We start from the raw sequence: 26,430 nt of genomic DNA, 5'->3' as shown, positions 1-26,430 counted from the left end.
TTAGAATTTTACTTTTACTATGAATGTAAGAAATTTACAATTTCCTTGCTGTTATCAGTTTTATTTTACCAGACAGTAATTAAACACAGAAATAATTTAGTCCTCTTCCACAAGTAGCATATTATAATAAATTGGCACTATGGTTTTGCTCTTAGTATGATACTTTATCTGGTTTTGAATGCGAGACATTCAGGTTTTAACATACTGTACATGCAGACATACAAGATGCATTTTTATCCCTGCAGCAAACCTAAGATATTCCCCCTCTGGCTAATGGATCAAAGATTTCGCTTTCATTCTTTCCTCCTATAGGAGGATGGAATGCAATATTATATTAGCTATATTACCAGTCTCTATTACTCTCGACTGATACTAGAACTTATTCTACAACATTTTAATATAATCAATATTTTTCATTAAAAAAAAAAAAAAAAAAAAAAAAAAAATTTGACTGCAAATTTGCACAATATGTATTTTATTTTTACAGCTCAGATTAAATTGATACCATGGCAGCCACAGTCATTGGACACAGTCACCTGATACAATCCTCAATCCATAAAACGTAAGTCATCAATTCACATATACAGTCCACAGTCAGTCATCACATTCACAGCTAGTCCTCATACATTTTCAGGTTACCTCTGCAGGTGGACCAACACTGCCCCTCAGAAATTAAATGTATTGCTTTGGGGATGCCAGGTCTAAGAGGCTAAGATGCATACTGCATCATATGCAAGCAACCAGCCTATTTTATTGATATTTGTTTTCATTATAAGTGTGTTAAAAGCGTGAGTAAGAGTTAAACAAGTTGAGTAAGATGTGAGATGAGAGTGAGGCAAGCGAGTTGAGAGCAAAGCAAAAGAAAGAAGAGCGAGGCGAGAGCGAGACGAGAGTACGAGAGAATTGAATGTGAAACTACAGTATGGAGATTTATGTACGCAAAGTTTTATTCAAGTAAATACAGTACTGTATGGTATAAGGAAATTGGTACTGCAGTGTGTGTGTGTGTGTGTGGAACCAATGTATCCTTGTTTATAATCTGAATGCAATTTTTTTCCCAAGTATTTCCTTCAAAGTTCAAGTGGAATCTAATAGGAAACAGCATCTCAATAGCCAGCAAATACATCGAGCAAGATTTTTTAAATGTAGAGGACAAACATGGAGATACAGTACTAACTTTTCTTAATGTAACTACAATGTACATGCTTTTGTAACAATAAAATATTATAAAAACATGATTAATAAAATATATTTTCTAGTAAACTTGCAACAGCCTGACAAATATATAAAATATAAAATAGTATCAATATACAGTACAGTATATTGAACTAGAAATATCTTGTATACCAAACATCTCTTTCTAAATGTTAATATGGTACAGCAGTGATTAACACAAAATTTTGGCAGCTACTTTGGCTAAAATATCAATTCAGTTACAGTCACTCACACACACCTAATTAAAATAAGGAACCATTTTGTTGCATCATGCACAGCTATATGGTACAGTGTGAATTCTACTACAAGGTCAGCTGACCTGTAATGAATACCACGTACAAATTCAGGAGAACTGTAGTGATGAATATCAACACGTTCTAAAGGAATATAGTGATGAATAATGATTACAGGCTCATGTTGACTGCAGTAATGAATAACAGATTATGATTTTCATTCTTATAGGTACAGTACAGTGTTACATAGGTGTTAAATATATAGATTACTGCATCCATGCATCATGTTAAACAATGCCACTTGAATTAAGACCAAGACAGAAGAACTTGTTATATCTGGAGCTCATTCTCACGATGATGCCACTTGAAGCAAAAAATGGCACAACTCAAGTCTGGCGTCTACACGAAACCATCATTCAACTACAGATTCACATTAAAATAAGCTAATCCAGCAATTTCCAAAATAATTACAGTACCACTATTACATCTTACAGTAGTATTTGGTAAAAATGTCCAATCATTCATGGATGCACAGGCAATTTTAAGAATAAGTTTTTATGACAGAAAATTTAGCTTTACCCTTAAAACGAGAGCAGCTTTCTGAAGACAAATTGATTACACTTTCAACCATACTGTACCAGACAAATATGACACCCTCAATACTGGGTCTGGTTGGGATGCCCATAGTAAATATTATCAATACAAAAGTAATTTTTGTGTGCTTCATTCAATTTCCTCCAAAATAAAAATACATCATGAAAAAATCTAACTGCAATTCTAAGAGTGCAACATTATATACCATTGGAAGCCATATTTTCTTGTTTACTCTGTTTAGAGTCAAATTAAACAAAATCACAATCGTGCCCAATGTAACACACAATGAACTTTGAGACCTGTGCCTAGAAAGAAGATGCAAAACCATTATAAAACATTACACAAAGAAATCTTCACACTGATAACAAAACTAAAGTGGATTATCTGAGTGGGTAAATAAATGATACTAGGCCTATGAGCACTACAAAAAAAAAATCTACCATAAAAACTGCTTCATAAATACTAATCATACAGACTGCTTCCCTAATGCTAGTCTGTAGCCTGAGAGACATAAATTACCAACAGCTGGGCCTTCATCAATATTGATGTAACATAGGATAATACAACATACAAATGTTCAATGGCTTTGTGACTGGTTGCCATTAGCGAGTACAATTCTTAAATTTATTTATTATCGAAAACAAGTTCGCTAAACTCGAGCTTGTATACACAGACTACAGTATGTATAGGATGTCTGTAGATAACTACAATATACAAATAAATAATTTACAACATATATACAGTAGCTGTAAAAGTGATGCCCAGGGAAATAAAATACAGAAAATAAAAAATTTGGGTAAAACTTTTTGGATTCTTACACAAATTGTATTAGGATTTATGTAAATATAAAGCCACTTTCATCAACTCTAAAACAATACTAAAGTGCCTGTGATTGTTAACCTGGCTACATGATTAAACCATCAGTCAAATTAAAAATGATATTTTAGTGGTTAATAATATAAAACATTTTGATATTCTGATTTACCATCATGAGCATAATTTCTAACATCAACCGTGCAGATGCAATAAAATATAAGTGAACCAACATACTAGATTTAATGTCTAAAGTACAGTATGTGCTTTCTAAAATGTAAATAACTAATTAAACACCTGCAGCCACCTGTCGCTGTATTCTTTGTACAACACGATGATCTAGTATTTTTTGTCTAGCCATTGTTGCAAGTCCAGCCACAAAACCAACTGCGCCCATCACAGCCTCAAACGTCCAGAAGTGTCGCTCTTCAAGCCACACCACACGATCACATCTAGAATAGCAAAAGATAAGGTACTTTATTGCTGTGATAAACAAGCAGTGAAGGGCTGGCATACAGTCGATCCTCCCTGGCCAGGACTTAAACCCAAACTAAATCGCTTGGAAGGCATGGCGCTAGTATATTACAGTATTGCTCTCTACCAGGGACTGTTAGTTCTATACCATCATCTAGTATAGCAAAAGAATACTGCTTAAATGCAGTGCAAGATGCACTAGATTGAATTTTAAACATTTGGGTAAAATAATACATGCCCATTAAAGTGTTATATGCATTTCATACAATACTCTTTGTTTTTAAGAAAACTAGTTCATACAATACACTATACAACTATTAATAGGAATTGTCTGCCAACAAGCCAGAATTTAGGAATGAAAACAACATGCTCTTTCACCCATAGAGTTATAAACCCATGGAACCGCCTATCTGCAGAACCCTTAAATGCGAAAACTCTGTTGAATTATAAAATTCAGCTAGAAAAAATCATCAGGACAAATGTGGGGGCCTATGACAAGCCACTGGCTTCCTGTCCTCATCGAGGCCACTAATGTTAGTGGCCCTCGGTTAAATTCGGGAAAATATTTATATATATATCTACATCCACTTAAAATACCATCTCAGCCTTGAAAGAGAATGTACTGTATTGAACCTTTTTAGGTGCTTACCTAACATTGATTCTGTGGGGAAGGGGAACTATCAAGGGAAAGTGCCAAGCCATTAGACTATTTAGCACTTGGAAGGGATCAGGATAAGGATTTGGGATGGGGGGGGGATGAATGGTGCCCAACCACATGGACGGTTGAGTATTGAACGCCGACCTGCATGAAGCAAGACCGTCGCTATTCCGTCCAGCCCAAGTGGTTGAACCAGTGATTCTGTGGGAGTGAGGTCTAGCTCTTTATGCACCATCTACGTACTACCATTGTTGCACCAGTTGCATTTTGTAACTTTACTAATGTCCAAGTTCCTTGTAAATGAACACCTAATGAACCTTCAAAGATCTTAGTAATTATAAAATAGCTTTTACAAAATCTTACATTATTTACAAGACTTTGGCAATAGTTTTAACTCATGGTAGTTGCTTCCCTAACCTTTACACTATTCTTTTTCCTTGCTCCCTTGCTTTAACCTACACAGTATTATATATTTTGAAAGGGAAGATAATTATCAGGGGAAAGTGCCAAGCCATTAAGACTATAGCACTTGGAAAGGGTCAGGATAAAGAAGAAATTTTTTAAAGTAAATAGTGTTTTACTGTATTTCTGGCTTATAAGACACACCTAACTTGAAAAGGTATATATTTTTTGTTTTTACGTTTCAGCATATAAGTAATTAAAGCAATTTTTAAGAGGTTTAGTAGGGGGAAAAAATATGATTTTGTACATGTGAATACAATATATATTCAGATGGTAGTGAACCCAAAGCATGCATTCTATCTGCTGGCAAATATGGTAACTGTTTCAATATATAAGGAAGCCTGGTCGAGGACCGGGCCATGAGGACATTGAGCCCCAAAATCATCGCAAGGTAAGGTACTGTACATATATTTATGTTCACATCTAAATAACAAATGAAGACCATAGTGAACGAGGTTAATACATCTAAACGCGTAAACTCTGAGAATGTTTGACTGGTCTGCTATCCAGCTCCCACTTCACAATGTCTACAATATTCAGAATTTGGGGAAATACTCTGAATTCAGCAACTGCTCATTCATAAAAACACTGGATTTGCGACTCTGCTGTAGAACAACTTCACTTACTTTCGAAACACTTCTCCAGTTTTCATACATTTCACTTTTTGGCGGTAACTTGCAGAGGCACAAACTGCTGGACTACCACTCTTGATTTCTAGGTCTGAAAGAATAATGAAACAAATAGTAAGGACTTAATTACATAAACATTTAAACATAACCTAATATTCCTAATTATTTTTTCCATTTTTTATTTATATATACAAGAGTTCTTACATTCTTGTACAGCCACTAGCATACCTAGCATTTAGAGCAAATCCTTAATCCTAATTTTTCACATACACACATCCCCAGGAAGCAGCCCATAGCAGCTGTTAAACTCCCAGGTACCTATTTACTGCAAGGTGAACAGCGCCATCAGGGTGAAAGAAACTCTGCCCATTTGTTTCCGCCTCCACCAGGGATCAAACCTGGACCCATAGGACTCCGAACCCGAGCGATGTCCACCCAGCCTTCAGGCCCCCCTGAACTATACACTATATTATAAAAAAAACTATACAGGGAAAAGTTCCATACATATATTGTGTGCGATAAGATTTAACTTACTAGTGCAAGGCTGACACTCTTCCAATTCTTCCATTTCTTCTCGCATCCAACACAATTCCCGCTGAGTGATATTTGGGTGTTGCGTCGTATGGGTATGAGGTCGAGTGTCATTGGGAGCCAGTTTATTCTCCACAATTAACACGAGTATTGATAACCTGGGGAAAGAAGAGTAAATCAATATTTATTAATTCTTAATTTCATTAAGCCTAAGCCTTTTGCAAAGAATTCCCCCATGGAAAACTTCATTCACATCAAATTCACAAACTTCTAATTTTCTGTATGTGGAATAAAAAAAGGAACACATTCCAGGGAACTTTTAAGTCACCAATTCCCCCAGCCTTATCTCCGTGCAACACCTACTGGACATTTTACCTACAGTACCTAACCAGTACAGACACATTTTAAAGGTGTAGCGAGTAGATTATCCCAATAATATACTCGCTCCAAATGCTTTGTTAATATTCCTGTCAACCTTTGGAGATGAATGAGGTGAGGCGTTGCCCGGGCATATAAGCAGCAATAGCAAACATTAACCAGAGTCTACTTTCAAGTGTGGTCTAGAGCAGACACTTGCGAGATACTGTACCGACGCTCAGTGCGCTCAACTCACACCAAAGAATCACCTGTGTACTTCTGTATATTTGACCAAATATATATATAGTACCTTAGTGTCTGTGTTTATTTGTCACCATACTTTACGTAACAATAGAACCGTTACATTGGTGACCCCGGAGAGTTTCGACGATACCCAGCCACGATGGACTACAACATGGACTCTCACTGGACCTCCACTGCTGCTGCTTGCTGTGGACCGCAGCCACCTGTCATGGAACGTTGCCAACACTCTTGCCACAGCTATGATTTTCATCGCGATCGTCTCTGCATTTTCATCTACTACGGCTTGCTGCTCCACGATCACTACTCACTCATCTGGCAGCTTCATCAGTAACTACATAATGTGGGATCTACAGCCTGTCCTGCCGACTCTCCGTCGCTGCCAGGGCACTGCTTGTTCTACAGGGGCGCCCACGAAAGCTGCTCTTTCGTCAGATTCATCTACACGTTCACTGCATTCTGATACTCTGCCGACTCAAGCACTTTGCGCAGTACAGGACTTACAGCTTGCGTTTCCGACTCTTCGTCGCCTCCAGGACAATTCAGCTCTAGCAGTGATTACCTCGTTGTCCTAACTACGTGCCTACATTACCTCCTAATGTCCTGGTGCCCGAGCCCATCCGCCCCGGATCTAAATGCTCCACCAGCGACCCAAGGACGCAACAATTATGCACATTCTTCTCTCCTGCTACACCGAGCTTGTCCACACACTGCCTACATCTTTTGGTACCAGACTACAATTTCCACAGTCAACAATGTAGTACTCGGCGTGTACAGTCCTAATCAACCCAAGACGCTACAGCTTCGACACAGAGCAGACAGCAGACTACGACCGCATCGAGCCGCCACGCTCTCGCTCCCTGAGTTTAGACACTCACAAATCTCAATCGAGCCGCCACGCTCTCCCACATAGAGCTCCACGACTCCGGCCTCACTCAGCTCTCTGCTCTGCTCCAGGCTTCGTCTCAACGTCTGCGACACTGCTAAATCCAGAGACACATCCGCCGACTACGCAGTTCACTTTTCGACCCCAATTACCAGCCGCACCACAACCTGATCCTGCGACGACCGACGATCCTGTGCGACCTCCCACCCTACGACCCCAGTTAGATGACATCAGCGAAGAAGAGGAAGTTAACTTTGATGGTTATGTAACGCGAGCAGGGCGTACAATTCACCGACCAGCTAAGTTCCTTGATCAAGTATTTTTCCTTTCATCCCCTGGGAGGGGAAGTTCTGTAACGAGTAGATTATCCCAATAATATACTCGCTCCAAATGCTTTGTTAATATTCCTGTCAACCTTTGGAGATGAATGAGGTGAGGCGTTGCCCGGGCATATAAGCAGCAATAGCAAACATTAACCAGAGTCTACTTTCAAGTGTGGTCTAGAGCAGACACTTGCGAGATACTGTACCGACGCTCAGTGCGCTCAACTCACACCAAAGAATCACCTGTGTACTTCTGTATATTTGACCAAATATATATATAGTACCTTAGTGTCTGTGTTTATTTGTCACCATACTTTACGTAACAATAGAACCGTTACAAAGGCTTATCTCAGTACAACATATACAGGCCCTCATGAATTTAAATGAGACAAAATGTCTCTCTAGTGGCCTCATTAAGGCCAGGAAGCCACGCATGCCATCACCTGGCATAATTAAAGGCCCTAGACTTGTAGAAGACGTCACCTGGCACGGCTGAAGGCCCTGGACTTGGAGAAGACGTCACCTGGCACGGCTGAAGGCCCTGGACTTGGAGAAGACGTCACCTGGCACGGCTGAAGGCCCTGGACTTGGAGAAGACGTCACCTGGCACGGCTGAAGGCCCTGGACTTGGAGAAGACGTCACCTGGCACGGCTGCAGGCCCTGGACTTGGAGAAGACGTAACCTGGCATGACTCAAGGCCACTGGACTTGGATAAGACACTCACCCTATAAGACAGACGATGGCAAACACCATCCGCTTCTTCGAGCACGATTCAATCATGCTGAAGAGGTACGGCGACGAGATGACAGCTTCACCCAGCAATTGTTCCGCTTCCTCGGGTGTTGACATGACGGAGCCTGGGAGCCAAACACTCCTGGCGACCACTGCTGCCAGCGACGAGTATGACCTGGGCGATCACTGCTGCTAGCGACCTTTATGGCCTGGGCGACCACTGCTGCCAGCGACCACTTCTGCCAGCAACAAAACGTTCTTTATAAATATCCAAAATTATGGCATAATTTACTACTATGGCTGAAAGTAGATGATATGGACTGTTGCACTCAAAAGTCAGCTCTTCAAACATTTGATCACCCTACTTGCAAGATTGCCCGAAACGCTATGCATACTAGTGGCTTTAAGTATTGTATGTACTAGCTCTATCTATAAATCCAACATTATGTTTGTAAAACAACTATATATGTACCTTCCTGAATAAAATTTACTTTACTTTGCTAATTAAGATCAAGAAATTATATATAATTTTTGCACATCAGAGGAAGATTTTCGTTATCTCCTTTGCATGGATATATCTGGATAAAGTGATTAGAATGAGACAACAAATCCCCCCCATCCCCCAAACCACCTGGATAGTTATCTTGATATTTGTGATGGTCTTAAAGCATATTAGAGTCTGCAGTCCCGTGGCGTAGTGGTAAGATACTTGTCTTGCGTTTCGTGAGCACTTTGTCCTGGGTTCATATCCTGGCCGGGAAGGATTTACTGGGCACCAATTCTTAACTGTAGCCTCTGTTTACCCAACAGTAAAATGGGTACCTGGTTGTTAAACGATTTGGCGGGTCGTATTCCGGGGAACATAGGATTGAGGACTTGTCCGAAACGCTGTGCGTGCTAGTGGCCGTACAAAAATGTAAGAACTCTTGTATCTTATAATAGTCTGCTTGTAAACTGGCAAGTGAAGCTTTTCCTAAATAGAGAATATTCTTAAGTTATACTTTTATTGCATTATAAATTGCTAGTTTAAAATATCAAAAGTCTATGCTTTACTCGTTTTCTTTGAAATGGTCTGAAGAATTTTATTTTCTGCAAATGAAATTCTAATAGATACGCAAACAGTTTTCGAATTTCATATGTCACATGTCTGAGAATAATACACTGTATGAACATAACCAAAAGTAATAATAATAAAAATCACACAGAAATCCCATTAACGTGATATATAATATCAATGAGAAAATCCACTAGGGCTATAGGTGGGCGCGAACTTGTGATTTCAGTAGAAATCCGGTATTATGACTGACAAGTCAGCGATGGTCTGGTTTTAGAGTACAGTATGCAGTTTGACAATGCCATGGTCGTATCTTCGCGCCCACCTTTAGTCCTAGTGGATTTGCTCAATAATAATATTAATTATCATTAGTATTTTGTTTTAAGCAAAAGTACATACATACATAAATATAATACAAGACCTGACCTAACATAACCTTAACCTAACCATGCTGAAGGAGGAGATAATATCACTAAATACGTAGCGATTTTGAAGTGATTATTTCCAGGGTACCTCCTCCCCGACGACCGGTTGCTCATGGAGGTATTATTCATCATGATAATACAGACAAGACTTGCTACTTGTGTAAAGGAGGAAATGTATATGTTTATCTCTCACAATGTTCGGTAATACGTTTATTGCTTGTGATGTGTGTCTATGTATGTATTAACACGATGTACTGAACGGGGTGAGAATAGCTTGAGCTACCTCATCCCTTTGTGTGTATTTTACCTCAATAAACTTATTTCAATTTCAATTTCAAGACTTGCTAAATCTGCATGTGATGTACAACTTTTTGAATGACTGCCTAATAGGATAAGACAGTTCTTAATTCGCTTGGTCGGTGAAAGGAAGCCTATGTATATATATATATACTGAATGTTTGTACCTGGATCTCACTCCAATATTGGAATACTGACCTTCCCTAGTAGGCACTCAACATCAGCTGCCTAACTCGCGGGTACCTATTTAACCTATTTACTGCTAGATGAACAGAAGTATTAGGTGAAAGGAAACGTGCCCAAGCATTTCAACCCGGAATCCCCGATGGAGAGTCGAGATCGAAGCCTACTGTACCTCAAGACCCTATCAAAACATGTCAGTATTGCCAAACCAAATCGTAAACACCCTCTGTCATCCACATTTTCCACCAACCCGTCAAACGATAAATTGTATCTGTATCCACTAGTAAGCGTCACTGCACAATAAGATAAAGGGTATCTGTGAGGGGAAGGAAGCGTTCGCTAACAGACCGTCGCTCGCACTCATAATTATGATTATCCAGCCCGCGTCTAAAACCACACACGGAACGCTGTCGGCATTTCCTTTATCTGGTCCTGATAAAAGTGGTGATTAGATACTGGAGACAGCGGTGACGAAGAGCGGGGGCGTCGGGTGGTACTGTGATGGTTAGTGGGAGAGACGCTGGTGTTCGGTGAGGTGGTGAAGGAGCTTTCCTAACCCAGACATGTGTGAACTGAGAGGACTTAAAGCGACGGGCGTCGTGATGGCCATGTTGGCTATAGTAAGTAACGGATAAACCGTTTCCCACTATTATGTATTAGCGATAAGACCTACCATTAATGTATAATGACTTACTGTAAATATATAGCTTTTGAAATAGCACTAACTGACATTGTAACTATAAAGTGTGAAGGATAGATGAAATTGTTTATGTAATAATCTAAGATGAGATCTGATAAAGACCTTTTGTGCCCTCTGTAATGCTTTTTGCACTACCGCTCACAGGATGAGTATGGGGTGCACAATAAACTAGCCGCCTCCGGCGGCAACAATCAATCAACCACTGTCGAACTTGAACATTATTCTCTAGTGTCGTTTCAACCAAATACATACAGGATAATACAGATGATGCAGCACCTCATACTTCTGTTTACATAGCAGTAAATACATACCTAGGAGTTAGGTAACTGTTGTCGGAAGCATCCCCAAATGTACTAGAGGGACCTCGATAAGCCTTACGTGTGTTTTGTCCCCGACAATGGCAAATTATGTGGCAAACAATAAACAATGGGATGCTCCCGGACGCAGGTTCGAATCCTCGTCACGGCCCTTGTGGATTTGTTCATTTTATGTGGCAAAAAATGAAGTGGAATGTTGGAGCTCTGTGGTGGTTGTGGGATGTTTTTAACATTAGTAACATTGTAACATTAGATCCCACAACCCATTCCCTTCATCCCATTCCTTTCCCTTAACCCATTGCTTCACATGCACATTTATTGCATCTCCTCTCCCTTTAACCCCTTATGCTACATTTGGACACCTCGTATACTTTTCCTTAACCCATTTCTAACCCCTGGACACCATTTGACTTGAATTCAACAAGCAGTTGCACAAATAATTGCGATCACCTTTTCTCAACCTTCGCCGTTTTTTGTTTACATTTATTAAAAAAGTTTATGAGCTCCGAAGCACAATGAGGCTGTTTATACCAAAAGTAACATTTTACTAGAAAGTTTCGATCTTCGTAAGCTGTTAAATAAATGTAAACAAAGCCACCAAGATTGAGAAAAGATGTACAGTTGACGGGAATAAGACGGTATTAGGGAGGAAGACCAAGGGATACATCAGCATTTTCTAATGTTATTACATTCTCACTTTCCATGTACTGAGTCTTTATACCATAATATCTAATTTTAGAAAGTATATCGACCGTTTTTTGAGACTTTTTGGCGATGCTTTGTATGTAGGTTCAGTCTCTTATCTATGTATAGGACAAGGAACTTCCCTCATTTTTATTACTAATGTTAACATTGTCTATCTCACACCTCCACCACCCCCATTATACATACATCAATGCATCTGAAACCCTGAATTTTAAAACAAATAAAATATATAGAAAAACTATTAATAGACATGAAACCGTAGATTAGACAAATATATATATATATATATATATATATATATATATATATATATATATATATATATATATATATGAAAGTGTTTAGGGTGATATATGGAGCAGAAGCTCCAATACATCTCAATATAGCTCAATAGGAGCTGCCTCGTATACGTCAATAGGAAGGAAAGGAAACTATCAGGAGAAAGCACCAAGCTATTACAACTATATAGCACTGGCAAGGGGTCAGGATAAGGATTTGGGATGGGTCGGGGGGAAAGGAATGGTGCCCAACCACTTGGACGGTCGGGGATTGAACGCCGACCTGCATGAAGCGAGACCGTCGCTCTACCGTCCAGCCCAAGTGGTTGGGTATATGTCAATAGGAGCTGCCTCGTATAGATCAATTACAGTTGTCTCGTATGGAACAACAGGAGCTCCCTGTTATGGGCCAACAGGAGCTGCTTCTTAGGGGCGGCATTTCTGTTTGGATTGAACCAAACAGGCCTTCTGCAATTTCCTTTATGTTCTTATCAACTTTATCAATAATACCTAATTGAGAAAGCTGCGACAAAGTCCTTCAATCACATATGCTTATCTTCTATATTGGAGTGAGAGACAGGGATATAGAGGAAGCACAATGCACACACTCCTGGTATCAGCTCTTGCTGATATCGTAAATGTAACTCTTGTTACGTTTATCAGCGTAACTTCATATATTATCTCTTGACTCAAGTTGAGTCATTGTTCATGAACAATGACTCAACTTGTACACGGATACTAGGCTCCTCACTCAGGGTATAATGTCAGAACAGAAAATGAGAAACTGCAGCAGGCAGCAACTGAAGTAAGGCAGATCCTAGTCAATAATAAATGCTCAAACAGATATGTCGAGAACATTAAAAGGAAGATGGGCTACCATGCAACCCCACACTAAAAAGAGAACAGTGCATCATCGGTCCTTTCTACTAAAATATTCCACAGGAACGTCCTCTCCGCGGCCCACAAACCGGAAGAGAGTCCTGGAAAGCCTCATTGATATAAATGTGACCGCTACTGACACCAACCTGAAGATTGAATTAGTAATATGCTATAAGAGCAAGACGACTTGCTTTTATAAAACAAAATTGTTTATCAAAAACTTTCTTGAGACCAACAAAACCCATTGAAAAAGACGAATGTTGCATATGCCTTCGCATGTCCACTTAGGGATTCCAACGAACTCAATCTACAGGAAAGACAACACTATCCCTTTCAGGGCGCCTAACAGTGCACAAAGACCAAGGTCTTATAAAGGAATATTTTGTCTCTATACATAACTTGATCATTACCAGAGGTATTCTGACAAACGACACCACATAATCGACAAATACAGCGACAATAGAAGGCTGGACATCTGTGAGGCATTATACATCAAGCAATCTAAGCCAACTATCAACTCCCGCAGCTAAAACTTAACCTTAGCCATAGGCATAAATCCGGACCACAAACTTGGGCCTAAAATTTAACAAAAAAGATTAACAAAGACTATAAACAAAAGTCGAAAGGTAAAATATTCCTCGTGGCTTGCCTTCACGTGATCACTAGTCCACTACGGGCTCACCATAGCCCGTGCTACTTGGAACTTTTTGTTCCCAGTAGCGAATCTTAAACAACAACTTCACGTGATCAACTATTCTGAGAGAGCAGTAACCATAGTAAATTAAGCCTTTCTTTGTTCCTTCTAAGACTAATGTATAAACATTAATCATAGAGATTAATGACTCATTCTTAAACATTAAGGAAATCTCTACAAGGGCTACTCCCTGTATGTAAAGAAACAATGGTCACAGAAGAGAGGCATAAGACAGGGCCATATATATGTATATTACGAAGAAGCCACACACACTCATTTACCTGAAGGCTACTATGTGTTGCCAGTTTATTCACGACCAAGCCCAACAAACGCCGGTATACAAAAAAAAAATTATATATATACTACTTGGACAGTCGGGGATTGAACGCTGACCTGCATGAAGCGAGACCATCGCTCTACCGTCCAGCCCAAGTAGTTGGCCAGTGGCTTTACAAGAATGTAAGAATTGTATATATATGGACACAATGTAAGAACACAATGAATATAAATACAATAAAATAAATAAAAATGATATCCAGCCGCTTGGACGGCTCGAACGCCGGACCCTGCAAGAAACGAGGGTGTCTCCACCGACCAAACCAAGTGAAGGAAGTTGTGTGGAGACAAAATCTATGTTAAAGTATAAATGCAACAGTTGTATATAAATTGTGGGATTCAGTCCCTAAGCCCACTATGTACCCCTGTAACCTTTTCCACTACCGTCCACAGATTGGCTATGGCCTGCATAATAAATGAACTATACTAACCAATAAAATTGTCATTCCTATGAGGCGGAGTGAACACGAGTTCCCATCCTCCTTCGTGAGCATCACCGTCACTTTCATCATCCCGTTTATCAATTTCGCGCTGTTGATAAGGGGAAACATTGTGGCTGATGCTGCCAACCACAGGTCAGTCACAGCCTGTTACCGGGTTAACGATCTCGCATTTACATTCTGAGCCTACAGTTACCTCATCAACCCTACCCAATGCTAGTTAACGAACTCACAGTTGCACTATAGGAGCCCCAGTTATCTGGCTGACCCAATACTGACATGGCGGTCTCTGCTGCAGGTGGTGTCCCTGGGAACGGAAGGGTTCTACGGGTGGGAGACCTACCAGCTGGACGCCAACGCATCAGACGTCTCCATTTATGATGGTAATTTTGCGATTATCTCTCTATCTCTATCTCTCTCTCTCTCCCGCAACTATTTTTTGTGATTTCTGTATACTAATATGAATGTTGCCATGTAATCATTATTATCCGAAATGAGTTAATATGAATATAAATTATTTATATTCTTACTGCAAATGTATATTGAAGTCAGTTATGAACATAATTTGGGCTATCCATCTGTCATGCCTCCCTCCTCTCCCACAGAGCTGGAGGTACGCACGTACATAGGCCTGGCGGAGGGCATCCTGGGAACAATAGTCTCCATATGTCTCATTATAGGCTTTGCTTCGGTGAGTACTTTATTACATACCTAAATTAAATTAATTTAACGGAGTTACTCCTCATAACACAAACACATCCAACATACTTCGTTTTCTCTTTACACTATACGCTTCATGACTAACCAAAATAAACTTATCACTAGACCTGTCTGCATACATTTAATCATTTTACTGTATTCTTACATATGTTATAGCTTGTTAAAAGGGACAATGGACTGTGAAAATACATATTTTTATTAATTTTTGCAAAACTAGTAACAGAGTTGAGAGGCGGGACCTCTCAATATAACTATAGATGAGGACGCGTATACTGACAAATAATCCACATGTATTTGTTAAAATCCCACTAATGTTGGCCCGATATCGCAGCCTTACATTCCTCTCATCTGGACCTGGGTGGTGTGGGCGCTGGGAATATCGGCCTACAACTCTTACTGCATCTATGATTACTACACCTTTATCCAGGTAAGGCTAGTAAGTAAGGTAGGTAAGGCTAGTAAGTAGGGTGGGTAAGGCTATAGTTGGTAAGTAAGCGCCTGTGTAATACAACTATGTACTCTCACCGTGTGGTTGATATGATGCAGCATTCAACCCGTATGAGTGATACGGATGTACTATATAGTCATACGGGTTTAACGTCTTGTTAAGGCGTTATAAGCATTACGGGCCTTGTCCACATGTCCCACTTGGAATGGGTATGTGGACAAGGAGCTGGGATAGGAGGACAAGGAGCTGGGAAAGGGGATAAGAAGCTCGGAGAGGAGGACCATAGCCAATCTGTGGGCGGTAGCTAGGATATAAGGACAAAGTACTGGGATATGAGGATAAGGTGTTGGGATATAAGGACAATTAAGAAGTTAAGATAAGAGGACAAGTTGCTGGGATAAGACGAGGGGAAGGAATGGTGCCTAACCACTTGGACCATCCGGGATGGAGCCAGTGTAAAGCCCAAAACACGTACGGATGCACTATTACTTGTCAGGGGTGGAGTTATCCAAATAATTATATATGTAACAATATTAATTAATTTAATTACTTATTATATATTATGGACAACAATGCTATCTTGTGGTCATGGCCAGAAAGGTCACAGTCACGTAAGGTGCTTTGCCCTTCCAAACCTCTTGGGCTGGACGGTAGAGGGACGGTCTTGCTTCATGCAGATCGGCGTTCAATCCCCGACCGTCCAAGTGGTGGGACATCATTCCTTCCTCCCGTCTCATCCCAAATCCTTATCCTGACCCGTTCCAAGTGTTATATAGTCGTAATGGCATCACTAGTAATGGTGACCCATAAGCACCTGGGTGACTGTACAGTCTCATCCTTCCTCCTCGACAGGATAACACCGAGGGCGACACCTTTCCCTGGGATACCCTGGAGGAGGAGGACTACAGCTACTTCTTCATCACCGTCCTCTCCTCCGTCTGCTGCCATGTGTTTATCCTCATCTTTGTCATCCCTCTGGGCGCTGTCATCACCCACATGGTGAGAGAGAGAGAGAGAGAGAGAGAGAGAGAGAGAGAGAGAGAGAGAGAGAGAGAGAGAGAGAGAGAGAGAGAGAGAGAGAGAGAGAGAGAGGGAAGGGGGGTAGGGGTATGTGAAAGAAGGGCATAAGAAAATAGAAATTGTATATATACTTTACATTTACTTTCAGATGTTACGGTAATCTCCTGCCTAGCAGTGAGCCTGCCTGTTCCTTTACCGCCTATTCACCAGTGTGTCTGCCTGCTTCAACATCAACGACAACAACAATACATGCCCAAAACATATTGGTGTTTAGAAGATAACCCCCCCCCCCCTCTACCCTCTAGTACCCAAGACACCAACACACCGGCTGTCTCGGCAGGGGACCAATGCGTTTTGGGCAATGTGTTGGTGTCTATGTTGAAGCAGGCAAACACGTTGGTGAATAGTTGGTTCATTGCTAGGTAGGAGATTACCGTAACAAGAGGATTTCACAAATGTGTCTAGAGCATTACAAATTAGTGTACATGTACAGCACCTGTAGAAGTGTGAACATGTATATAATGTGTATATCTATATGTAAACACACAGGAAGCTAGCGAGATTATTTACTTGTCTGTGGACATGTATATGTGTCCATGATTACGTACATGTATCTGTGTTGTGTATTTGTATTTACATAAACACGCACGTGGCAATGTGTGTTTATGTGGCTGTATATATTCTCACTAATACGAACAGTAAGCGTATTTGCGTCTATGAAGGACCACCCCAACTATATCCGTGGGGTGCACATAACTCAGCATGTACACAACTATATGTGTGTGTTTGAGTACATGTGTAGAAATAAACATGCGAGTTTAAAAATATGTACAAGACTATGAACCTCCACGTGAGTGTACATAACTGTAGACCTATGTGTAAATGACCTCGGTCCTACGTGAGTACAGATAAAACTGTAATTTTACGTAAATATAAAAGCGTAGGTCTACGTGAGAATGGATAAAACCAAAGCCTATGTTTGTACGAATAGAATCGTATTCCACTGTGTGAATATAATTTTTGGCCTACCCGAATATGCATTAGGCTCATCACGATGATTCAAAACTGTACATGACTGTACTCACCTAGTTGTGCTTGCGTGGTTGAGCTCTGGCTCTTTGGTCCCGCCTCTCAACTGTCAATCAACAGGTGTACAGGTTCCTGAGCCTACTGGGCTCTATCATATCTACACTTGAAACTGTGTATGGAGTCAGCCTCCACCATATCACTGCCTAATGCATTCCATTTGTACTATACTGTAAAACTATACATTTGTTTGTGTAAATGTACAATGTAATGTACATGTGATTTTTTTAAAATCAAATAGCCTAATAATTTGTGTTTAAATCATCATAAACACTTTACAAATGGAATAACCATACAATAAGCTATATGATAAAAACGTGCCTTTGGTTGTAATAGGGCAAGACTTATCTTTGGTAATATTTCCAGACCTTTGCATTACCTTCATTTGGTTATACCATGTCCAGATTTACACTTGGTTATACTACATCATGACCAAACTTAACTTTGATTATACTGTCCTTTGATTATAATGTCCAGATTTACCTTTGATAATACTGTACCAAGTCCAGACTTACCTGTGGTTATACCAAATCCAGATTTATAAATGGGGTTTAATAAGCCTTATTGCTTACCTTACCTATTTGGACACAATCTCGTGATTTACCTTACATTTAACTCATTCTTTGAACCATATATCTTTTCTTGGTGAATTTGTTTTTGAATTTAAGGTGAAACAAAATAAATTTTGAACTCATTTTTTTATAAATTGAATTAAAACTGCTTAAATTCTTGGTATTAATATGTGATTAACACTGTTGAGGAGGCTGTGGGATGACACTTTCTCGCCCACAGGTTGGTCCACATTCCACCATACAGGGAAGCTTTGAGCGTAAGTTCAAGTCAAGTTCACAGTTTAAGTTTATAATAAGTTTATTGAGATAATAAGATACATCCCAAACGTATAGAGTAGCTTAGGCTATGTCTACTCTCCTAAGGTTTCCCAACGTCAGGAAAACGGTCTATTTAAAAGTGTCCTCTCATACCCTACCAGAGGTCCCAAAACAGAAAACGGGACAGTACGTCACTTTCGCGAGCTGCGAATGGGGTTTAGTGGGGGCTCAGGTGGCCCCTCCAAGTGAGGTGATTTGATGAAATATCTATGCCCAAGTTGACCACCCAGCGCTGTCGGATCTTGGATAAATAGTCTCACGACTACCAATATTTTTGTACAGTCAGTGTGGTCTAGTGGTTAAGATACCAGGTACGCCAAGGTGCATAGTGCTCCTGGCTGTCTGGGTTCGAATCCTTCTGGGGTGTGGAGGTTATATATATATATATATATATATATATATATATATATATATATATATATATATATATATATATATATATATATATATATATATATATATATATATATATATATATATATATATATATATATGTATATATATATATATATATATATATATATATATATATATATATATATATATATATATATATATATATGTATATATAATATAATGTCTATAAGACCTTTGTTCCAGGTAAACAACTTTTTGTCTTTTCGAATAATAATACATTGTATTTGGACCTACAAATTCTCAACTCAAAATATGATGTACTATAAATCACAGCGGCTCGCAAAATTGACGGGCTGGTGTAACAAGATTTCAAAGTTTCAAAGCAGCGCATTTTGATTTTAACAAGTATTGAACTGAAGAAATTTATCATAAAATTAATTGTTAACTCCATATATTATTTCATAAGCAATGCACAATCAAACTGTTTCTTAACCTATTCAGTTTTCACCCATCTATAGGAAATTACCTATACCATCATGTTGTTATTGTTGTTTTAGATTTAGCTACTCAGAACGAAATGTCCATGTAGCACGGGCTATGGTGAGCCCGTATATGCTATCAGATTCCAATGAGGTTTACTTAATGTAATTTCTCATCCCCCAGTACTCGAGAGGTAAGGTGGCCAGTTTCGACATTGACGACTACCAATGGGACAATGATGCCTTTGCAATGACGTAACACAGTGACTTGATTATGAGAACATAAGAACAAATGCAACTGCAGAAGGCCTATTGGCCCATACGAGACAGCTCCTATCTATAACCCCCCAATTCCACTCATATACATGTCCAACCCGCGCTTGAAACAATCGAAGGACAAGAGAACAGAGCGTTAAGCCAGTATATGACTATACAGCACTGGAAAGCTATGTGAGAACAAGGAGCTGGGATATATGGTCAGAGAGAGAAGGAACGGTGCCCAACTTCTTGGACCATCAGGGATGGAACGCCGGCCCATCGCTCTACCAACATTCTCAAGTGTCTTCTTTACGTTATAATTGTAGTGCAGCCGCTTATGAAATATACAAGTAAATTGTTTTGCATATAACCCCGGATGAGTGAGATCAATATTCGCCAAGAATGTCAGTAATATTGACTTGTTTTTGGAATTACTCTTAAAAATTGGTAAAAAACTGTGAATTTTGAGGCGGCTGAATTTTACAATACAAATACTGTAAAATACAATGAAATAATGAATTATTTAAAATGTATATATACTAAAAAATTCTTCAAAATTAGTACTAAATATAATGTAATATGATAAAAACAAGTATTGCCTCTGTATATAGCATCCTCCTTTCCTTAAGTGTAAATGATTAAACAATAATTTAGTGTGTATATTTTGTGCCGTGTTGAATGTTATTATGTATTATATATACGAGTTTTATGTTTGATGTAAGAATAAGCAAGCATAAAAAAATAATGACTGCTTGACTTCCAACAGTCACTAATTGTTTTCTATTGTGAAATTTGAGAAACCCGAAACTATAAAGTTTTGCGAAACTGCGAGTGAAAATGTGAACTAGAAAGTTTGCATGTTTTACTGAAGTTATTTGACTAGATCTTGTAACCTAACCTAGCCTTTCTAAGCCTAGCCTAACCTAACCAAACCTAATCTAACCTAACCTAACCTAACCTAGCCTTTCTAAGACTAGCCTAACCTTATCAAACCTAATCTAACGTAGCCTAATCTAACTTACCCTCCATTAAAGTTACCAGATTATAGGTACTATTCAAAAGCCAAAATTAAAAAAGAAATGTACAATTTGCAAAATATTAAACGGATTTGTCCTTACCAAAATAAAAGTACTGTACGTGTAATCCATTTACGTTTCTTTGCTGCACATTTGGCAAATAAACCAACTGAAGGGTATAATTGTATTTAAATAAAGATGTTTAGTACATTTATCACCATGTTTACTTATACAAATATGTTCTCGTCCACTATTCACGTTGAAAATTGTGTGATATTTTACTCACAATCTTTTGTTTCGCGAATTTAGTATATATGAAGTAACCTAATTCAGCTTCCTTGATACGCGCCAATGTTGCAGACGATCTTCACTACACATGATCTTCACTATACACGGTCTTCACTACACACGATCTTCACTATACACGATCTTCACTATACACGATCTTCGCTACACACGATCTTCACTACACACGATCTTCACTACACACGATCTTCACTATACACGGTCGTCGCTACACACGATCTTCACTACACACGATCTTCACTACACACGATCTTCACTATACACGGTCGTCGCTATACACGATCTTCACTACACACGATCTTCACTATACACGGTCGTCGCTATACACGATCTTCACTACACACGATCTTCGCTACACACGATATTCACTATACACGATCTTCGCTAAACACGATCTTCACTACACACGATCTTCACAGCACACGATCTTCGCCACACACGATATTCACTATACACGATCTTCGCTAAACACGATCTTCACTACACACGATCTTCACAACATTCGATCTAAAATTTAAAAAATAAATATTTATTTATTTGTTTGTGTGTTTTTATTTGGGTGAGCTCAACCACTTGGAGTGATTGATATATACAGACGGCTTCGTTTCATGCAAGTCGGTGTTCGATCCCCGATGGTCCAAGTGATTAGGGGGGGAGGACCGTTTCTTCCCTCACTATCTTCACCACACACGAGCTTTACCACACACAATCTTCACCACACACTATCTTCACCACACACTAGCTTCTCCACACTATCTTCACCACACACTAGCTTCTCCACACTATCTTCACCACACACTAGCTTCTCCACACTATCTTCACCACACACTAGCTTCTCCACACTATCTTCACCACACACTAGCTTCTCCACACTATCTTCACCACACACTAGCTTCTCCACACTATCTTCACCACACACTATCTTCACCACACACTAGCTTCTCCACACTATCTTCACCACACACTATCTTCACCACACACTATCTTCACCACACACTAGCTTCTCCACACTATCTTCACCACACACTATCTTCACCACACACTATCTTCACCACACACTAGCTTCTCCACACTATTTTCACCACACACTAGCTTCTCCACACTATCTTCACCACACACGAGCTATACCACACACAATCTTCACCACACACTATCTTCACCACACACGAGCTATACCACACACAATCTTCACCACACACTATCTTCACCACACACTAGCTTCTCCACACTATCTTCACCACACACTAGCTTCTCCACACTATCTTCACCACACACTAGCTTCTCCACACTATCTTCACCACACACTATCTTCACCACACACGAGCTATACCACACACAATCTTCACCACACACTAGCTTCTCCACACTAGCTTCACCACACACTATCTTCACCACACACTAGCTTCTCCACACTATCTTCACCAAATACACGACCTTCATTGCTGCCTAACACAACCAATCGTAGCTTAACTCATTCCAACTTAACTAAAAAAAACTTATCAATGATATGTTTATTAGAGTACCCATCCACCCGCTAGCATAATTGGAAAAAAAATCGACAAGTACTTCCAAGACAAGAACAAGTCAAAACATTTCGTTTCCTGATAAATTAATAATGGAGCCAGTGTGGGTCGGCACATTCCACCAGGAGTTTCAAAAATTAATTCCAATGAAAATTGGTATGCTACGTACTATTTTATCGAACACACCTCGAAAATTTGGCAAAAGATGCTAGTTGTTGTATGGATCAGAACTTTGCCAATGTAAGCCATTTACCAAGAACACGGGGGCCCTAGTTGTGGCCAAAGATTTTCCACAGAACGGTTTAAATCACGCCCTGGCAGTTTATCGGTGTAAAGATGGCCGGTATGTTTATTACGACCCTACCAATTCAAATCCCATGTATAGTGGCTTTAAAATATTCTTAAACCGCAACAAAATTCCTAAGCAATAAGTATTTTGGGTGGATCACAGGACAACCCATTTCACTCCTACTTGTGCATATCTTGCACTTACATTTTTAGACATAATAACAACATTTGAGCTGCCAAGTAATTTAATTACGCCATTTTACCGCGAACACATGAAAATATTCAACGAGAGGTTAGCAGTGGAGCGCGTACAAAACATGCTGAATGAGTTTGCAAATAGCATTAACTTATCATTAAGTGACAACACGACATCTCTGATTACCCAAAATATCACGTTAGACTCCCGTCAGGAAATCCCCCTTCCGGCTCACTTATCAGACCATAACTATGCGTATAAATACAAAACACAGCGGAAAACGCCAAATAAACCGTACGAAAGGAAGAAGAACGCCAAATATACCGTTTGAAAAGAAGAAAAACAAATAACTCGAATGAAAGGAACTCAACCGTCCCTCGCCCACAAAGTAGGACTATAAAACAGAACAAAGTTTAGCATATATTAAAATATTAACTTGATGAATCTAGTAGCAAGTGAACTTAGATTAAGTGATCCAGTGATCAAATCAACTTAGATCACTTAGATCAAAGCAAGTGATCAAATCAACTAAATATAAATATATTTTTTAATAAAAGTGTCTAAAAAATATATATATCGCCTTATTTGGATTTTGTGTGTGTGTGTGTGTATTTACTTAGTTGTGCTTGCGGGGGTTGAGTTCTGCTCTTTCGGCCCACCTCTCAACTGTCAATCAACTGTTACTAACTACCTTTTTTTTCCCCACACCACACCACACACACTCCAGGAAGCAGCCCGTAACTGCTGTCTAACTCCCTTCCTATTTACTGCTAGGTAACAGGACCATCAGGGTGAAAGAAACTCTGTCCGTTGTTTCTCTCCGGCGCCGGGAATCGAACCCGGGACCACAGGATCACGTGTCCAGCATGCTGTCCAGTCAGCCACCAAGCCACTGTGTGTGTGTGTGTGTGTGTGTGTGTGTGTGTGTGTGTGTGTGTGTGTGTGTGTGTGTGTGTGTGTGTGTGTGATTGATTGATTGATGAAGATTAAGCCACCCAAAAGGTGGCACGGGCATGAATAGCCCGTACGTGGTGGCCCTTTTGAGCCATTACCAGTATCAAGAGCTGATACTGGAGATCTGTGGAGGTGCGACTGCACCCTGCGTGACGGGAGATGTCTCCCGTGTGTGTGTGTGTGTGTGTGTGTGTGTGTGTGTGTGTGTGTGTGTGTGTGTGTGTGTGTGTGTGTGTGTGTGTGTGTGTGTGTGTGTGAGTTTTATTTCGGTGACCCTAGCCACTTGGATTGATTGATGCACAGACTCGTTTCTTGCAAGTCGGCGTTCGATCCCCGATAATCCAAGTGGCTGGACACTAATCCTTCCCTCCGTTCTATCCCAGATCCTTTTCGACTTCATATCCCTTCCAAGTGCTATACAGTCGTTCAAGGTTAATTAATGGTCTGGACAGTAGAGCGACGGTCTCGCTTCCTGCAGGTCGGCGTTCAATCCCTGACCGTCCACGTGGTTAGGCACCATTCCTTCCCTCCCGTCTCATCCCAAATCCTTATCCTGATCCCTTTCAAGTGCTATAAGTCGTAATGGCTTGGCCCTTTCCCCTGATATTAATGATTTTCGTGCAGGTTGGCGTTCGATCCCCGACCGTCCAAGTGGTTGGGCTGCTTGGGCATCATTCCTTCTCCCCGTCCCATCCCAAATCCTTATCCTGATCCATTTTAAGGGCTATATAGTCGTAATGGCTTGGCGCCTTCTCCTCGTAGTTCCCTTCCCTTCCTGATAATTACCTTAACCTGGGGTTTGTGTATGTCTGTGTATTTTATTTATTTGGGTTTCGTGTGTGTGTGTGTTTTTGTGTAATTACGTAAGTATAATTACAGGATGAGAGCTACGTTCGCGGTGTTCCGCCTAACTTTTTATCATAAGTAATATCTTAAAATATTAAAAAAACAAGGACTGTCACTCGGAAAATATTAGATGTAGGCTAAAATTATAATCTATACTTGTGCTGGTTGGCACAGTTGTCCAGTTCCACTTAAATAATTATAACGACGGCCTTGCATGGTCGGCGTTCGATCCCCGATGGTCCAAGTGGTTGGGGCCCGTCTCTTTTCTCCGTCCACATAGCCTAGCTCCTTGTTCTCATACCCTCTATTCCGTGATGGTCTTGATAATTACCTCGAATAAAAAATCATATTTGCCTGACGAACTAACCTCAATTGACTATATAGTGGTAAAAGTAACCCAATATTGTTAATAGAGTATATTATCGAAACAATAAAAACCACCTTAGATTATATATTAGCTCTGGGTATATCAGACGCTATAGAACCTATATCAGCCCTAATACACGATCTGCATCTGCTCTGCACCATCCGAGTCCTACACCACCTGAGCTCTGCACCACCTGAACCCACCACCTGAGGTCTGCACCATACCTAGTTAAAGTTAGAAAAGATTCAGATGTATGCTACCAGACTAGTCACAGAATTGATTTTTTTATTTAATTAATACACGAGGTACATCTGCATTTGTGCAGCTACTATATGAAGTGGAGTACAGTGTGTCAAAAAAGCTAGCTACGTGATGCTAAAAAATCCCCATCACACAGAATGGTTAGTCATACAGAGGCATGTGATAGGCAGTCTGCACTGGCAGACTCCGGATGCATTTTGAGGATATCATCAACACCAGAATAAACAAGGTAGCAGTGGCAATAAAAGTCCCCATCTCGCAGGATGGTTAGTCATACAGGGTCATATGTTTAGTAGCCTGCACTGGCAAATTTTGGGTACATTGAGGATATCTTCAAGAATACGAGAGTGAATAAAGTAATTGCAAAGCTCCAGGTACAGTACCTCGTTCCAACGAACGTATAAGCTATGATGAAAGTCTACGGGAACTAAGCCTCATGTCCCTGGAAGACAGAAGTGTAAGGGGAGACATGACCACCACCTACAAAAATCTCAGAGGAATTGACAGGGTGGACAACGATAAACTATTTAGCACGGGTGGAACATGAACAAGGGGACACAGGTCGAAACTTAGTACCCAAATGAGCCACAGAGATATTAGAAAGAATTGTTTCAGTGTCAAGGTATTTAACAAAGGGAATGCACTAGGCAGTGACGTGGTGGAGACAGACTCCATACTCAGTTTAAAATGTTGATTTGATAGAGCCCAATAGGCTCAAGATTACCAGTTGATTAACAGTTGGGAGGCGGTTCCAAAGAGCCTAAGCTCAACCCCTGCAAGCACAACTAGGCGAGTACCAGCTGAGTTATCTCCACCACCTGAATCCTGCCCGTACCTTTAAGTTTGAGAGGCGGATCCATTGAGCTGAAGCTTAACCCTCCTCCCCACCTCAAGCACAACTAGACGAGCACAAAACACAAAACTACAGGAAACTTTGC

At 40.0% G+C, this 26,430-nt stretch overlaps 2 protein-coding genes across 3 annotated transcripts; one reads left to right on the top strand and one right to left on the bottom strand.

Moving 5' to 3' along the window:
• Positions 1-26,430, bottom strand: JTBR (jumping translocation breakpoint protein JTBR). The gene is made up of 5 exons (XM_045769859.2): positions 26,328-26,430; positions 8,162-8,408; positions 5,613-5,767; positions 5,076-5,169; positions 1-3,307 (listed from the first exon to the last, which is right to left on the bottom strand). The coding sequence occupies exons 2-5, from the start codon at positions 8,284-8,286 to the stop codon at positions 3,145-3,147; spliced, it is 537 nt and encodes a 178-aa protein (XP_045625815.1). The 5' UTR covers positions 8,287-8,408; positions 26,328-26,430; the 3' UTR covers positions 1-3,144.
• LOC123775059 (uncharacterized) lies at positions 10,593-20,965 on the top strand. Of its 2 annotated transcripts, XM_045769857.2 has the most exons (7): positions 10,593-10,748; positions 14,776-14,860; positions 15,083-15,168; positions 15,529-15,624; positions 16,498-16,644; positions 18,544-18,580; positions 19,662-20,965. In XM_045769857.2, the coding sequence occupies exons 1-7, from the start codon at positions 10,692-10,694 to the stop codon at positions 19,673-19,675; spliced, it is 522 nt and encodes a 173-aa protein (XP_045625813.2). In that variant the 5' UTR covers positions 10,593-10,691; the 3' UTR covers positions 19,676-20,965. The 2 variants fall into 2 exon arrangements, with proteins under 2 accessions (XP_045625813.2, XP_045625812.2); XM_045769856.2 differs by lacking the exon at positions 18,544-18,580.

Source organism: Procambarus clarkii, chromosome 92 (genome assembly GCF_040958095.1).
Source record: "Procambarus clarkii isolate CNS0578487 chromosome 92, FALCON_Pclarkii_2.0, whole genome shotgun sequence".
NCBI lineage: Eukaryota > Metazoa > Arthropoda > Malacostraca > Decapoda > Cambaridae > Procambarus > Procambarus clarkii.
Note: the sequence above shows the minus strand (reverse complement) of the source record. Positions and strands in the feature narration are given on the sequence as shown.

Excerpts from the sequence above, each read along its gene's own strand:
- JTBR (XM_045769859.2), bottom strand. The coding sequence starts at position 8,286 with ATGTCAACACCCGAGGAAGCGGAACAATTGCTGGGTGAAGCTGTCATC. Across the intron at positions 5,768-8,161 it reads GCCATCGTCTGTCTTATAGG|GTTATCAATACTCGTGTTAA; the intron begins GTGAGTGTCTTA and ends TTCTTTCCCCAG. Across the intron at positions 5,170-5,612 it reads AGAGTGTCAGCCTTGCACTA|ACCTAGAAATCAAGAGTGGT; the intron begins GTAAGTTAAATC and ends TTATTCTTTCAG.
- LOC123775059 (XM_045769856.2), top strand. The coding sequence starts at position 10,692 with ATGTGTGAACTGAGAGGACTTAAAGCGACGGGCGTCGTGATGGCCATG. Across the intron at positions 14,861-15,082 it reads AGACGTCTCCATTTATGATG|AGCTGGAGGTACGCACGTAC; the intron begins GTAATTTTGCGA and ends CCTCTCCCACAG. Across the intron at positions 16,645-19,661 it reads GCGCTGTCATCACCCACATG|TACTCGAGAGGTAAGGTGGC; the intron begins GTGAGAGAGAGA and ends CTCATCCCCCAG.